This window comes from Geotrypetes seraphini, chromosome 15 (genome assembly GCF_902459505.1).
Source record: "Geotrypetes seraphini chromosome 15, aGeoSer1.1, whole genome shotgun sequence".
In the NCBI taxonomy this organism is placed as follows: Eukaryota; Metazoa; Chordata; class Amphibia; order Gymnophiona; family Dermophiidae; genus Geotrypetes; species Geotrypetes seraphini.
The window spans coordinates 71,482,692-71,497,917 of record NC_047098.1 but is presented as its reverse complement, the minus strand read 5'-3'; the positions used below and the strand labels follow the sequence as shown (position 1 = coordinate 71,497,917).

At 40.2% G+C, this 15,226-nt stretch overlaps 1 protein-coding gene across 5 annotated transcripts in view; it reads right to left on the bottom strand.

The window, feature by feature from the left end:
• CUX1 (cut like homeobox 1) overlaps nt 1–15,226 on the bottom strand; it is a 401,081-nt gene that overhangs the window by 203,711 nt on the left and 182,144 nt on the right. For 4 of the 5 annotated variants that reach the window (XM_033921595.1, XM_033921597.1, XM_033921598.1 and 1 more), the window contains exons 14-15: nt 12,978–13,074; nt 11,400–12,053 (exon numbers count right to left, since the gene is read on the bottom strand). In XM_033921595.1, the coding sequence (XP_033777486.1) occupies nt 11,400–12,053; nt 12,978–13,074 (751 nt within the window). The remainder of the gene's footprint in view (nt 1–11,399; nt 12,054–12,977; nt 13,075–15,226) is intronic. The other variant, XM_033921599.1, reaches the window with a different exon arrangement.

Here is a 15,226-nt window from a genome sequence, read left to right as displayed (position 1 = left end):
ACCTAATAAAATCAAAAACACCGAATAAAACAAGAAAAACAAGAGAGAACAGAAACACTTCTTCTGGCTCACGTGCACAAGGGAAAACTGCAGGTGGCAGTAGAGCTCCAGGTGAAGCAGGAGGGTCATAGCAAATATCCAGAGTGCACTCCTTCTGCATATAGCTCGTGGCTATGGGGGATAACCCGCTTGTCCAGAATGACACACCTATTGCACTAGAAAATGTCTTACAGTGTATGATATAGTATTAGGGTTGTCCAGAAAAACAAAGATGGAGAAACCTTTCTACCATATATATATTAGAATATAAACTGAGGTGACCTTTTTTCTCCCCCCCCAAAGTATAGGTATTGGTGGTCCAGTAGTGACAATACAACCATAATACATGAGAGAGCTCGATTCTAATAAAACACCAGACTTCTGTGTTATGTCAGACAGTAAACATCGTTTTTAGAGAGGAAAAAGGACCACAGAAACCTGCTCAGAATCTAGTAACCAGAAAATTACGGTAATCTGAAGCTCAGTCTGAGCCTTTTTTGCAATCTTTTTTTGTTTATGCTATTTTTAACTTAATTACTTTAATCATATTATCACCACATTAACAGTGCATACAACATAACCATATGCTGACAAGTTTAAAATTTTTTAACATCGTCATATACATTATGCTGAAAAGACAGCACCAACTATAATTGTGCAAAATAGTACAGATCCAGAACATTCAAATGCTGGTGCTACTGAATATCAATATAAATATCCAGGTTAACAACATGTAATGCCATTCAATCGACTTATCTTGGTCCTCAGTTCTGTCCCAACAAAGCACGATTCGGTTTATTTGGGGGAATTATTTGAATTTGGCTATTTACCGTATTTTTTGCTCTATAAGATGCACCTGACCATAAGACACACCCACCTACAGAGGAGGAAAAACCAAGAAAAAAAAAATTCTGAACCAAATGGTGTGCCCTGTACCCTGTCCCCCCTCTGGTGGTAGGCTGGGACAGGGTACGAGCACGTTTAATGGTAGGCACGTGTAGGGGCAGCCACCCAGCCAACCCCAGCCAGCCCCCTGTCCATTGGTACTTTTTTCCCATCACGAGGGTCCAGCGCACTTTCCGCGCTCCTGCCTTGGTTCCCCTACGCTCTTCCGGCAGCGGCAGGGCGGTGCACGAAGCAGGTGCGCACTTTTTGCGTGCCTGCTTAGTCCCGTGCTGCAAGTTTCTGGAATCCTGTGGATTACAGGACTGGAGGCAACATGAATTCACTAGAGGTACGTCTTGTCAGACAAATCTGATTAATTTCTTTGACTGGGTGATCAAAGAATTGAAAAGAGGGAGTGCGCTAGATGTGGTGTATTTAGACGTCTAATAAATAAACTGAGTGCGCTCGGAATAGGTCCCAAAGTGACTGGCTGGGTCAAGAACTGGTTAAGTAGAAGGTGACAGAGGGTAGTGATCAATGGAGATCGTTCTGAGGAAAGGGATGTTACCAGTGGTGTGCCTCAAGGTTCTGTTCTTTTTAGCAATTTTAAAACGATATTGCTGAAGGGTTGTTGGGTTAGATTTACCTCTTTGCGGATGATGCTAAAATCTGCAAGAGTAGACATGCCAGATGGTGTGAATAACATGAAGAAAGACCTGGTGAAGCTTGAAGAATGGTCTGAAATTTGGCAGCTAAAATTTAATGCTAAAAAATGCAAGGTCATTTGGGCTGCAAAAACCTGAGGGAACAGTACAGTTTAGGGGGTGAAGAACTTATATGCGTGACAGAAGAGCGCTTGGTAATATATGCTACCGAAGAATCCTCTTTCGGAGAAGTAAAGAGCTTATGGGCTGCGAAATGGCAAATGAAGTTCAATGTGGATAAGTGCAAGGTAATGCATGTCGGTAACAAAAATCATATGCACAAATACAGGATGTCCGGTGCTATACTCGGAGAGAGCCCCCAGGAAAGAGATTTGGGAATACTTGTAGACAAGTCTATGAAACCGTCCACCCAATGTGTGGCGGCGAGGGCAAACAGAATGCTAGGAATGATTAAGAAGGGTATCACAAACAGATCTGAAAAGGTTAACATGCCGTTGTACCGGACCATGGTATTCCCCCACCTGGAATACTGCATCCTACACTGGTCGCCGTACATGAAGAACACAGTACTACTTGAAAGGGTCCAGAGAAGAGCGACAAAAATGGTAAAGAGGCTAGAGGAGTTGCCATACAATGAGAGTCTAGAGAAACTGAGCCTCTTCTCCCTTGAAAAGAGGAGACTGAGAGGGGACATGATCGAAACATTCAAGATATTGAAGGGAATTGATTTAGTAGAGAAAGAGAGACTGTTCACTCTCTCCAAGGTGAAGAGAACGAGAGGGCACTCGCTAAAGTTAAAAGGGAATAGATTCCGTACAAACATAGGGAAGTTCTTCTTCACCCAGAGAGTGGTAGAAATCTGGAATGCTCTTCCAGAGGATAAGAACATAAGAGTTGCCTCTGCTGAGGCAGACCAGAGGTCCATCTTGCCCAGCGGTACGTTCCCGCCGCGGCCCATCAGGCCTATTGCCTGAACAGTGGTCCCTGACTAATTTTATAACTTACCTCTAATCCTGTCCCTATAATCTTACCTCTACTCTTATCTGTACCCCTCAATCCCTTTGTCCTCCAAGTACCTATCCAAAGCTTCTTTGAAGCCCTTTAGCGTGCTCCTGCTTATCACATCCTCCGGTAGCGCGTTCCATGTATCCACCACCCTCTGTGTGAAAAAGAACTTCCTGGCGTTTGTTCTAAACCTCTCCCCTTTCAATTTCTCTGAGTGCCCCCTTGTACTTGTGGTTCCCCATAATTTGAAAAATCTGACCCTGTCTATTTTTTCTATACCCTTCATGATCTTGAAGGTTTCTATCATGTCTCCTCTAAGTCTCCGCTTTTCCAGGGAGAAAAGCCCCAGCCTTTTCAGTCTGTCAGTATATGAGAGGTCCTCCATACCCTTTATTAGCTTAGTTGCTCTTCTCTGGACTCTCTCAAGTACCGCCGTGTCCTTCTTGAGGTACGGCGACCAGTACTGGACACAGTACTCCAGGTGCGGGTGCACCATTGCACAATACAGTGGCAGGATGACTTCCTTCATCCTGGTCGTGATACCTTTCTTAATGATACCCAACATTTTGTTTGCTTTCCTTGAGGCTGTGGTGCACTGCGCCGACACCTTTAATGTTGTGTCTACCATCACTCCCAAGTCTCTTTCAAGGTTGCTCACCCCTAGCGGTGATCCCCCCATTTTGTAAGTGAATATCGGGTTCTTTTTTCCTATATGCATGACCTTGTATTTCCCTATGTTGAAGCTCATTTGCCACTTTTTGGCCCATTTTTCCAGTGTTGTCAGATCTTTTTGGAGATCTTCGCAGTCCTCCATGTTATTGACCTTGCTATATAGCTTGGTGTCATCTGCAAATTTAATAACCTCACATTTTGTTAAGCTTCCTTAGCAGTCTTTCGTGTGGCACCTTGTCGAAGGCTTTTTGGAAGTCAAGGTAAATGATGTCTATGGATTCCCCTTTATCCACCTGGCTGGTTACCCCCTCAAAGAAGTATAATAGGTTCGTGAGGCATGACCTGCCCTTGCAGAAGCCATGCTGGCTCGACTTTAGCTGCCCATTGTTTTCGATGTGTTCCCAGATGCTGTCTTTAATCAGCACTTCCATCATCTTTCCCGGGACCGAGGTCAAGCTCACCGGCCTGTAGTTTCCTAGGTCTCCCCTTGAGCCTTTTTTGAAGATGGGATGTTATAGGGGAAAGCACCCTTCAGGGATTCAAGTAAAGGTTGGATAAATTCCTGCTGGAACAGAACATACGTAGGCAGGCCAGACTCAAATAGGGCACTGGTCTTTGACCTAAGGGCTGCCATGTGAGCGGATTGCTAGGCACGATGGACCACTGGACTGACCCAGCAACGGCAAATCTTATGTTCAGAAATGAAAAGCAGTATATCAAGCTTGCAGGGATATCCTTTGCCTCAGTGAAATGGAAATCTGGATTTCAAGTCTTCTGACTGCCCCACCGGCCTGATCACCATGGCCAGAAACCTCTGTCACCCTTGTACACACCGCGCAAACACCTGGCGTAGGGAGATAGTCTGGCTCCGATCCCAATTGCGCCTCCACAGAACCGTCTCAGCCTGTGCTACACCCACTAGCTCCCAAGGGAAAGGTTCCAGAGCCCCAATCTGATGTGCAGCCTGTCCAGGGGATTTACTGCTGAGCAGGGAACCCCACAGAAGCAGATGTTCTCCAACAGATGGGCTGAAGTAAGTCTTAACAGAGATTTTGGCAGTTGGAACCCAAGCACAGTACCGGGTAAAGCTTTGGATTCTTGCCCAGAAATAGCTAAGAAGAAAAATTAAATTAAATTTAAAAAAAAATTTAAATTGAATCAGGTTGGGCAGACTGGATGGACCATTCGGGTCTTTATCTGCCGTCATCTACTATGTTACTATGATCTCCTGAAGTCAAGTTGTCTCCACAGGGAACCTTCACAGCACGAGGGCAAAAACTCTGAACAAAAAATACTGAAAGATCACAAAATAAAACACGAGCAGAAAAGATGAGCTCTTACAGCCTAGCTTTAGGAAGAAAAAGACTAGTGAGTATGCTCAGGGACAAGGTATGTAAGGGAGGGGGGAAAAAAGCCTCTGAAGTTTTGAGGCTTCCTACAGACCCTGTACGCCAAACATGTCCTCTTTTCTGGCATCCAAGTAATTCAATTTTATCCTCATCTGTCCATGGAACACTATTCCAGAAGTCCTGGTGTTTGTCTACGTTCTCTCAGGCAAACTTCAGTCTGGCCTTGATGTTTCTCTTAGAGAGCAAAGTTTTTCTCGTTGCACACCTCCCATGCAAGTTAAATTTGTGCAGTCTCTCTCTGATTGTAGCGGCATGCACTGTCATATCAACAGTAGCAAGAGCCTGCTGTAGGTCCCGTGGAGACTTCTTTTAGCATCTTGCAATCTGCTCTGGGGGTCAACTTGCTTGGATGGCCAGACCCTGGGCATGTTGATAGTTGTTTGGAAAGTCCTCCACTTATACACTATTTTCCAGACTGTGGAATGGCTAATGTCAAATTCTTTCGAGATCTTTTTAAATCCCTTAACAGACTTATAAACTGCTATAATCTTCTTTCTGAAGGCCTCAAACAGCTCTTTTGATCTCACCAGAGTGTTCACTCTCATCGCAGCAGCTATGAGCACACCAAACTAAATGTCTGAGGTTTAAATAGAGCAAACCTCCTTCAAAATGCTGAGTAACAATGTTCTAATCATGTGCACCTGATGTGATACACCTGTGTGTGATTTGAGCCACTTTAAGTGGGAGGATATGTTGGGGTGTCAAATTTATTCCTCAGTTAAAATTCACATTTTTGTGGATATCTTTTGTTTCATGAGTAATTCAAGGAACCCTTTTGTTGTTTACCTGCAATTACATGACTTTCTTTTCCAGAGATAAATAAAAAAAGATTTGATATCGATATGTGAACATTTCTTAAGCAAGAACTGAAAATTTCATGGGGTGTCCTAATTTTTTCACAGGACTGTATATTGAAATTCAGTAGCAACAGCATTTTCACTTCAGGTTCTCAACACCAAACGCCTTGCTAGACCCTAATGTTCTACCCTCCCTCTTCCTTTTTTTAAAGATATTTTTAAATCTCAATGTATTTTTGCCACCTCTTGTACCTTCCACCCCTTTGTTGTCAGTTTTATGTCTTGTCACTGACTTATGTGATGGATTTTCTTTTTTTTTCTTCTTCTTTTCTTTTTAATTCCCTTTTTAATATCTGTTTTTAAATGTATTTTATTTACTGTAAACCGTCTAGATATGTTTTGATGGACGGTATATCAAGAAATTAATAAACTTGGAAACTTAGACTACAGTACCAGTACTTGAATACCTATGCTTTTTTGGAAGAAAAAAGGTTACCTTGGTTTATATTCGAGTAGATACAATAATTGAAGTTTTTCCCACGGATTTGTATGCGCTTGATCAGAAAATATTTTCTGTACAATTTTTTAGGCCTATCCTGAGGTTGCTCAAAGTCAATGAATATAAGCACCACCAAAATCCATTTTTCCCTTAAAATCAGGTGATAATGCTATCATTATGCTAAGGAGATTAAATGTGTAAAAATAAGTAAATCTGACATTAGACATAAGTGAAAGAATTTCAGTGTGAAACAGAAATTCTTAGAACAACTAAATGTTTGACTGTCACGTGGCTGACTTGACTTGTCTGGGAAGTATGACATCAGCAGTTGAATGCTTGTGAGTGTTAATTTTAGTTCTAGGCATGTTCTGAGCTTGCGTGGGCAAGAATGACTTGCTGCATCTAATGCCAGCAACTATATAAACCCAATATCGGATAAGTGTAAGTTCATATAATAATCAGAACAAATTACCACAAGTGTCATTTTGGCTTATATCAGTGGCTATCTCAAGAAGATATTGAATGATTGAGTGTCTGGAATGCCATTGGTAGATGACTACACCAAAGTGCAGATATTGAAGGTTCATTTAATAATTATCAATGCATCTTTGCTGAGTGTGAAAACATAAAAGTTATAGCTATAATACCAAGAAATTTGCTCCAATACACATTTTAAGAAAAACAGAACTTTTTATGAGCAACCCCAGGATGGGCTTTAAAAAATTAAATTTGCAGCTTTTCCAACTGAAGGCTTTTCTGGACAACCCTACAGGTAGGTAGCATGCGTTTTGATTTTATTGTAATGTGAAGTGTCATTCTTCATTTTAGTACATCACCCTCTTTTTACCCCCCTTTTACAAAACTATACACAGTTTGTAGTGCCGGCCGTGACGGTAACAGTTGTGTTGCTCATAGGAATTCTATGAGTGTCCGAGCTGTTACCGCCACGGCCGGCACTGAAAACTGTGCTACAGTTTTGTAAAAGAGGAGGTTTAATTCTCAGGCAAATGTATAGGAGAGGCTTAATAATTTTAAATTCAATAAGAAGTTACATATGACTTGCTCTTTATCATCCTAAAATAACAGCTTATATGAAAGATGCAGTAATTTAGTAGAAATGGACAAGAACATAAGTATGATGCATACACAGCAACTTAAATCTCACGTCTACATAGAGGAGTTTCTTACCTTAACAGGAGTTATACAAGGACAGCAAGCAGATATTCTCACATGTGGGCGACGTCATCCTCAGAACCCGGTATAGACAATGCAAAAGTGTACTGCCACTGTAAACTTTTTGCAAGTCTTGAGACTGCCCACAGTTCAGTCAAAAAGTTGATGATAAAATTTGTAGAACTGTTTGGCTGAATTGACTACCTCAATCTGGAATGATTCTCCAGACAGAACTGTGATGTCAAGGTATGAACTGAGGACAAAGTAGCTGCTTTACAGATATCTTCAATGGAAGTGTAAACTAGATGAACTACTGAAGTTGCTACTAACTTTATGTGCTGTCACATGACCTTCTAGTATCAGCCCAGCCCGAGTATAACAAAAGTGACGGGCTGGGTCAGGAAGTAGTTGAGTGGAAGACGACAGAGGGTAGTGATCAATGGAGATCGCTCTGAGGAAAGAGATGTTACCAGTGGTGTGCCTCAAGGTTCTGTTCTTGGGCCTGTTCTTTTTAACATTTTTATAAACAATATTGCTGAAGGGTTGTCGGGTAAGATTTGCCTCTTTGCAGATGATATCAAAATTTGTAATAGAATAGACACGCTGGATGGTGTCCGTTTGAAATAAGCCACTCTTGAAAAGAGGAGACTGAGAGGGGACATGATCGAAACATTCAAGATAATGAAGGGAATAGACCTAGTAGATAAAGACAGGTTGTTCAACCTCTCCAAGGTTGAGAGAACGAGAGGGCACTCTCTAAAGTTAAAAGGGGATAGATTCTGTACAAGCGTAAGGAAGTTCTTCTTCACCCAGAGTGGTAGAAAACTGGAACGCTCTTCCGGAGTCTGTTATAGGGGAAAACACCCTCCAGGGATTCAAGACAAAGACAAGTTCCTGCTGAACCAGAACGTACATAGGTAAGGCTGGACTCAGTTAAGGCACTGGACTTTGACCTAAGGGCCGCTGCGTGAGCGGACTGTTGGGCACAATGGACCACTGGTCTGACCCAGCAGCGGCAATTCTTATGTTCTTAAGCAAGTTGTGTTCCACAATTTTTGAATGGATGGGGAAGAATATCTATGTTTCTTAGCCTTTTTACTGGTATCTCCTGATGGTTGTAGTGGTGATGATTTAGATGTTGAGTGAGGCATCTATATTGGTGCCAGCTTTAATGCTGAAAAAGCTTTGATGCTCCTGGCCTAAGGGAAGACTTGGAGTGGGCCAAAGGTCCAAAAACTGAACCTTGAAAATAATTAAAAATATTCAAATGAAAAAGACTGACAATGAAAAAAAACTATTAAGGAAAAATGAACTGGGAAGGCACAAAAATACAAATTTGATGCGCTTCTTAGCTCCATGGAAAACAAAGAACTGATGGTCTCACGAGCCAAAGTGAGGTGGGAAGTCACCAGTGCATTTGTGGTATGGGTAATCTCGATACTTGCAAAATGTTTAAAGTGACAGTACACTTTTGCACTGTCTATACCGGGTTCTGTAGATGACATCACCCACATGTGAGGATATACTGCCTGCTTGTCCTAGGATAACAACTTTTAATACTGGAAGGGGATTACATTTCTGTTTACATGCTATGTCACTTAAGAGAGTTGGATAAAACAGATCAGGTAACTAGACCATAAAGTAGAGTAACAATATATAAATTAAAATGTCTGAATCTAATCTAATCTAATCTAATCTAAATCTTGGGTTTATATACCGCATCATCTCCGCAGATGGAGCTCGACACGGTTTACATGGTTAGGGAAGGAACGGAACTCCAGTGGAATTATATAAGTATGAGAGAAGAGAGGTTGGTGTGAGAGTGCCAGGAGCGGGACGGGGTTACGTTCTGGAGAAGAGCCAGGTCTTCAGATGCTTACGGAATGGTAGAAGGGGGCTCAAATTGCGGAGAGGCATGAAGAAGATGGCTAGATGATTTTTCCAACTACAGTCTTTAAAATGGAGGACAGATAAACCCAAAGGCAAAATGCATTTATCAGGGTGCTTGTTCTTCTATAATTTTGCTGCTTTATATTCTTTACATTTGTTTGTGTTTAAATGGGTAAATTATTTCCCCTGTACACTTAATGATCTAGTACAGTGTTTTTCAAACCATAATTGTGATTTTCCATGAACTGTGGAATAAAAATATTTTCATTAAATAAATTTGCCCTTAGGACCCCAAGTTAATCTGATTTTCAGGAGATAGATATATATATATAATATATATATATACACACAGAAAATGTCTAAGACAAATATGCCTGCAAAACACACAAGTATGTAAATCCATCTTATCAATGTTCATTATTAGTAAACTGAAAACCCTACTGGCTGAGATTTTCCCAGGATAGGTTTGGGAACCAGTCGTTTAAGGCAGCGATTCTCAACTCAGTCCTTGAAACATACCCAGTCAGTAGGGTTTCTAGGAAATCCATAATGAATATATGCATGAGATGTATGTAAATGTAGCTCAGCCAGAGTTCCCTGTTTTTAAGCACTGAAAGATAAAGAGTTTAATTCATTTTTTAAATTTATATATATATTCACACTTTATAAGAAAAAAGGGGAGCTTTTTAAGGACCGATGATTGACTGTTGAGAGATAGATTCCACCACAATTATTGTGGGTAAGATCACTAAGGTCCTTTTCTCCTAAGATAAAAGTTGTGCACATTGAGAGAAAGAAATGTCCAAGTCCAATTTAGTACATCCAGCCGTTTGATCGTCCAGACCGCTAGTACATCCATGTTTATACCTCGTTCTCGTCCAAAAAATTGTCCCAAGTCCCAAATGCCTAGAACAAGACCTTTTGGATGTGGGAGGGGCCAGCAAAGTGATGGACTGGCCACCCAGACATGGCAACACAGCAACAGGGCACTGCTGTGAACTTCACAAACATCTCACCACAACTGCCATATAAGTAATGTTGAGTCCCCCAAACCTGTCTACAACCCCAATAGCCCTTATGGCTGCAGATGGCACCTATATGGCAGTACAGTAGGGTTTTGGGGGGTTTGGTGGCCTCACATTTTCCACCATAAATGTAGTGGTTAGAGTGGCTTATGGGCCTGGGTCCTCCTCTCCCCAGACTACTTAAGCCTACCTCTGTGCAGCTCTACTAGGCTTTCCTATGCCAGGTGCTGATGTTCTGGAGGCAGTTATGTATGTTTTTATTCAGATTTTTATGGTGGTGTAAGGGGGAGTGTATATTGTCCCTGCAGTGCTTAGCTGGTCACTTTGGATACCTTCTGGGCACTTATACTTTATTGATTTAGTTTTCTATACCATTCTCCCAAGGGAGCTCAGAACGGTTTACATTAATTTATTCAATTACTCAAGGGTTTAGATCACCTAAGTCACAACATATAAGTTCCGTCCAGGCAGCCCCGTAAAACTTTCGATTATTCCTGCAGTATGATTAAATCTAGGTTGGCCCACATCCCACCCTAACCACTCCTTCCAAAATGTCCCTTTCAGCTCTGATTGTCCAAGTGCCGACTTGGGCGGGTTTTTAGACGTATTTCTGTTTTGATTATGAGCCCCATAGCGTTTATCAGCACTGTTCTTCTGTTGATGTGGTGTAAATTTACCTCATGCATATTCATTGTGAATATCCTACAAATCAGATTATTAGATCTCAAACTCTTGGGTTGAAATTTTGACTTGTGTGACTTTTGGTCAAGTCATTTTACCTATCAGTGATATAGGCCACCCAACAAGGTGAATGTTACTGAGCAATTGTTTACCACATATATAAGAGAACTATGACTGTAATCATAAAGATATAAATGTATCTCTTAAAAAAGTATTAATTTTTAAATTGTGTGCTCTCTGCTACTCTGCTGGGAGCGTTTTCATGAAACATTAAGAGTTGGTAAGTTGAATTAAAGCAAAAGATTATTCTTTAGCTATAAGATTTGAAATCCAGTTTTGGTTCACAACTATCCACTCCACTGTTTTACCACTAAAATGGGAACATTTCAAATTAATGGAAAATACAATAAGAGATTATTTTAGTGTAGAATTTGGCAGATCATGGGATAGAAAAATCAGTTTTTGAGGGCTGAGAATAGGTTTAGTATTTAGCAAGAACATAATACATATTTATGATAGTTGTAAGCATACATTCTAATTTAAATAAGAACATTCTTAATATATGTTCCATAAGGGACAGTTATCCCTGAAAGAATACACACACATATTTATGATCTGAACACACAAAAACATTTAAATAGATGAAAATGACTCCTCACCTCTTTGCCTTCCTTGAATGCTACGTAGTGCCAGGATGTTCTGCTCATCTGACAGGAATTGCTTCATCTTGTGGAATGGTTCTTTCCCTCGCACTGTTAACTTATTCCATGGTTTAGGCCGTGCTAGTATCTCACTCACAGACCCCTGTGATAGTCCCAAGACATAATGTCCAAATATTCGCTGCCCGATATTGTGCTTGATTAACTGCTCTTTCACCTGACGTGCAATTTCTGCAGTGTCCATGTCCTCGCCTTCAGAGATGCTCCCAGCACTTTCTGATTGGCTGGGAGATGGGGCCATACCATTTACATCTGGACTTTGGGAGGATATGGAGTTTGTGCTGTATGGACCTGTTGAAAAAATCATGCTTGTGCTTCCTGCTTCCTGCATTGCCTTGGTGTAGAAGGATTGCATTAGCTGGCGCTGGAGAAGAGAATTTAGTGCAAATTTTCCGGTAGAGGCCAGGGGTAAGGAAGGGCTTGCCAAGGATGAGCTGAAAAAGTCTTGACTTAAACCCATTGCTGAGAACTGATGAGTACCATTAGTATTTGAAGCCTGCTCCCCAACATTACGGAGCAACTTAGGAGGGGAGGCCGGCAAAGCTGCAGGACGCCGACTCTCAGGCTGGTCTTTCCCTTTTCTCCTGGCTGACCCTACAAGAAAGGTCAAACATAATGCATTATGGGGGATTAAAAAGAGAAAAAACAAGATAAAAACGCAAAGTTTGCCCAACAATGTTAAAAAAATGTGCATTTGTTTGTTGTTTTTAAACAAGGGCCAATTAGGTTTTTATATTGAATTTTCAATATGCCAAACAAGGCCCCCCAAAAAAGAAAAACAAGCAACATGCATTTCATGTTTGTACCTTTCTTGTACAGTATGCAGCAGCCTGGAGAATTCTCCCCCACATCTATTTAAGCTCTAAACTTATTATGTAAGTGCAAGAACACATGCTGGTTATGATCTGTCATTTACAATATTACCAAAATAGAGCTGCCTGAATCTACAACAAACATTAACATTTCAGAACAAAAGGATGCTATAAAAAAAAACAACACACAGTACTTAGAACTAAGTAAAATCCAAATGCTCTCATGAAGTCACATATGTTCTAAAGTGCAACAACTTATGTCAGTGATTGCTCTCAATATTTTAGCAGCTTTAGAAGCCAGAAGAATATTTTCTGCTAAATCCATTATCAAGCCACATAAGAGAAAAAATGGTTATGCTATGAAAGCCGAGTCTTCTTAAACTCCCCTGTAAAACATTATGATAAATGCTATTTTGTAGTCAATCTGAACTACTTCTTGAAGGTTTAGCATCTAACTAAAACAAAATCTACGATTATTACATACTTTGCTTCTCTTGCAAACACTGCACAATGCTTTGGTACGAAAATGCTTGAAAGGCATTAGGATAATTGTTTCCAAGATGCTTTCTGTTATCTAACATAGAAAATGGGAAAGGAACTCATTCGCTCTCATCTACTGGTCCTTTTCTACTCCTTACCCATCACCATAGAAGTTCATCCCTGCAAGCAATCCAAGCTACCTGTAGGTGAAATCACATACACCTACCACTCAGGTCACTATTTGTGATACGCAATGTAGCATTCTCCGACTGCAGGGTACGATTTTTCTCCATAAGCAGTACTTCCAGTGGTTTAGATGCATCCTAAATAAACCAAAATGCAAATTTTAGTTCTTGTAATGAAAAGGAAGGTTCTGCTACCAGGGATGCTAACATTTATACTACTGTAACAAAGGAATTGTGAAGTGATTATTCAATAAGCAGCAATAAGAATGTCTTATAAGTCTATTTGACTACATATCAGCCATCCTTAAAGCTCTATTTATGTTTTCTCTTCGTGGCATCACGATTTCTTAAATTCCTTTGTCTGTTCTTTTAAATCTCTTTCCTTCCCCTAATTTTCTTCTCTACTCAGCAGCTCCTGCTCTATTTCTTCATGCTGTTTGGCCAACTGATATAATACGATGATATATCAGTTAATTTGATCATTGCATAAAGAACTGCAGCTCTGACAGGGCACAGAAGACTGAAGACACAACATAAACAAAAGGAAGAATCGAAAATCCAAGTTTATTAAATAGTTTGATTTATCGCCTATTCAAAATTCTAGGGCTGTACAACTAGTTCAAAAATTTAGGTAACATATCAATCAAACATACAATAAAAAGTATACTTATTTAAACAGATATCAATACATTTAGGAGATATTTCTACATATAATAATGAAACAATAGGGAAGTTGTTTAATGGTTACATTCTTTGTTAAATTCAAGGGAAGTACATTAGGAAGGGAGACAATGACGATTAGCAAAGAAAAAAATAGATTGACAATGCGGAAGATTTTAATCGTTAAAAGCATCTGTAAATAGAAAACTTTTTAGTTTAGTCTTAAATTTTTCTAAGTTTTTTTCTTGTCTTAGATAAAGTGGAAGATCATTCCATGACTGAGGGGCTGTTATAGAAAAGATTGTATTGCGCCTTGTATTAATAACTTTTAATGAGGGGATAGCTAATAGATGTTGATCTTGTGATCTAAGAGGTCTGGAGGTAGTATAAGGTATTAAGACTCTAAAAATAAAGGCAGGAGTTTTGAATTCTAAAGCTTTGAAGGTAAGTAGGCATTGTTTATATATAATGCGATGTGCTACTGGAAGCCAGTGTGCCTTCTTGAGTAAAGGTGAAACATGATCAAATTTTTTGGCTTTATAAATAATTTTAATGGAGGCGTTCTGAATTATTTGTAAACGCCTAAGCTCTTTTTGTGGCAGACCTGTAAATAAGGCATTACAGTAATCAATTTTGGAGATTACAAGGGAATGAAGTAAGATGTTCAACGATTTTGTGCATAAAAATTTCGATAAAGATCGGATCTGGCAGAGTCTATAAAAAGTAGATTTTACTACTTGGCTTATGTGGTCATGGAAGGATAATTTATTATCAAATATTACTCCTAGAATCCTAATATTTTTGGCCATCTGCAGGGAAATGCCTTTAATAGATATAGGAAAGAGAAGTGATTCACAATCTTTCCATGGAAAGAGCATAAGATTGGTTTTCTGAATATTTAAAGCTAGTTTATTAGTTTCAAGCCAATAATGAATTTGATCCAGTTTATCATTTATTATTGCTATAACAGGCACAGAATTTTCTTAAGTCTTTCAAGGGTGTACGTCAAATGGTTTACAATAGATAAAAAATGAAAAAAGCAAGAGCGAAGAGGATGGAAGAAAAAGCGAGGTTAGAAAAAAGGCAAAGCACAGTTACTTACCATAACAGTCCATGGCCAACAGGCAGATATTCTCACATGTCATCCACAGAGTCCGGTATTGAGAGGGCAAAAGCATTTGAAGTTTAGAGACTGCTCACACCGCACACGCGTGACCAGACATCGGCTCGTGGTCCCTCAGTTTCCTAAGCAAGCTAAGAAGCCAACCAGGGGAAGTGGGCAGGATATGAGAATATCTGCCTGCTGTCCCTGGTTAACACCTGTGCTTTATCCTAGGACATGCAAGCAGCATATTTTTAGTGAAGTGGGATGGAAGGAGCATTGACGAGTAAAGGGAAAATAAATACAGTAATACTGCTTGGCCAAATTTATCATCTCGTCTGGAAAAAATTCCCAGATAGTAGTGAGATGTAGCTGCTGTGCAAATATCATCAATGGGAATGGAACTTAAAAAGACTACCGATGCTGCCCCTGTTTGACATTTTTGTGCTGTAACATGTCTCTTGAGCTACAGCCCAGCCTGAGCATAGCAGAAGCAAATACAGGTTCATTTGGTGACAGGCAGGCCCA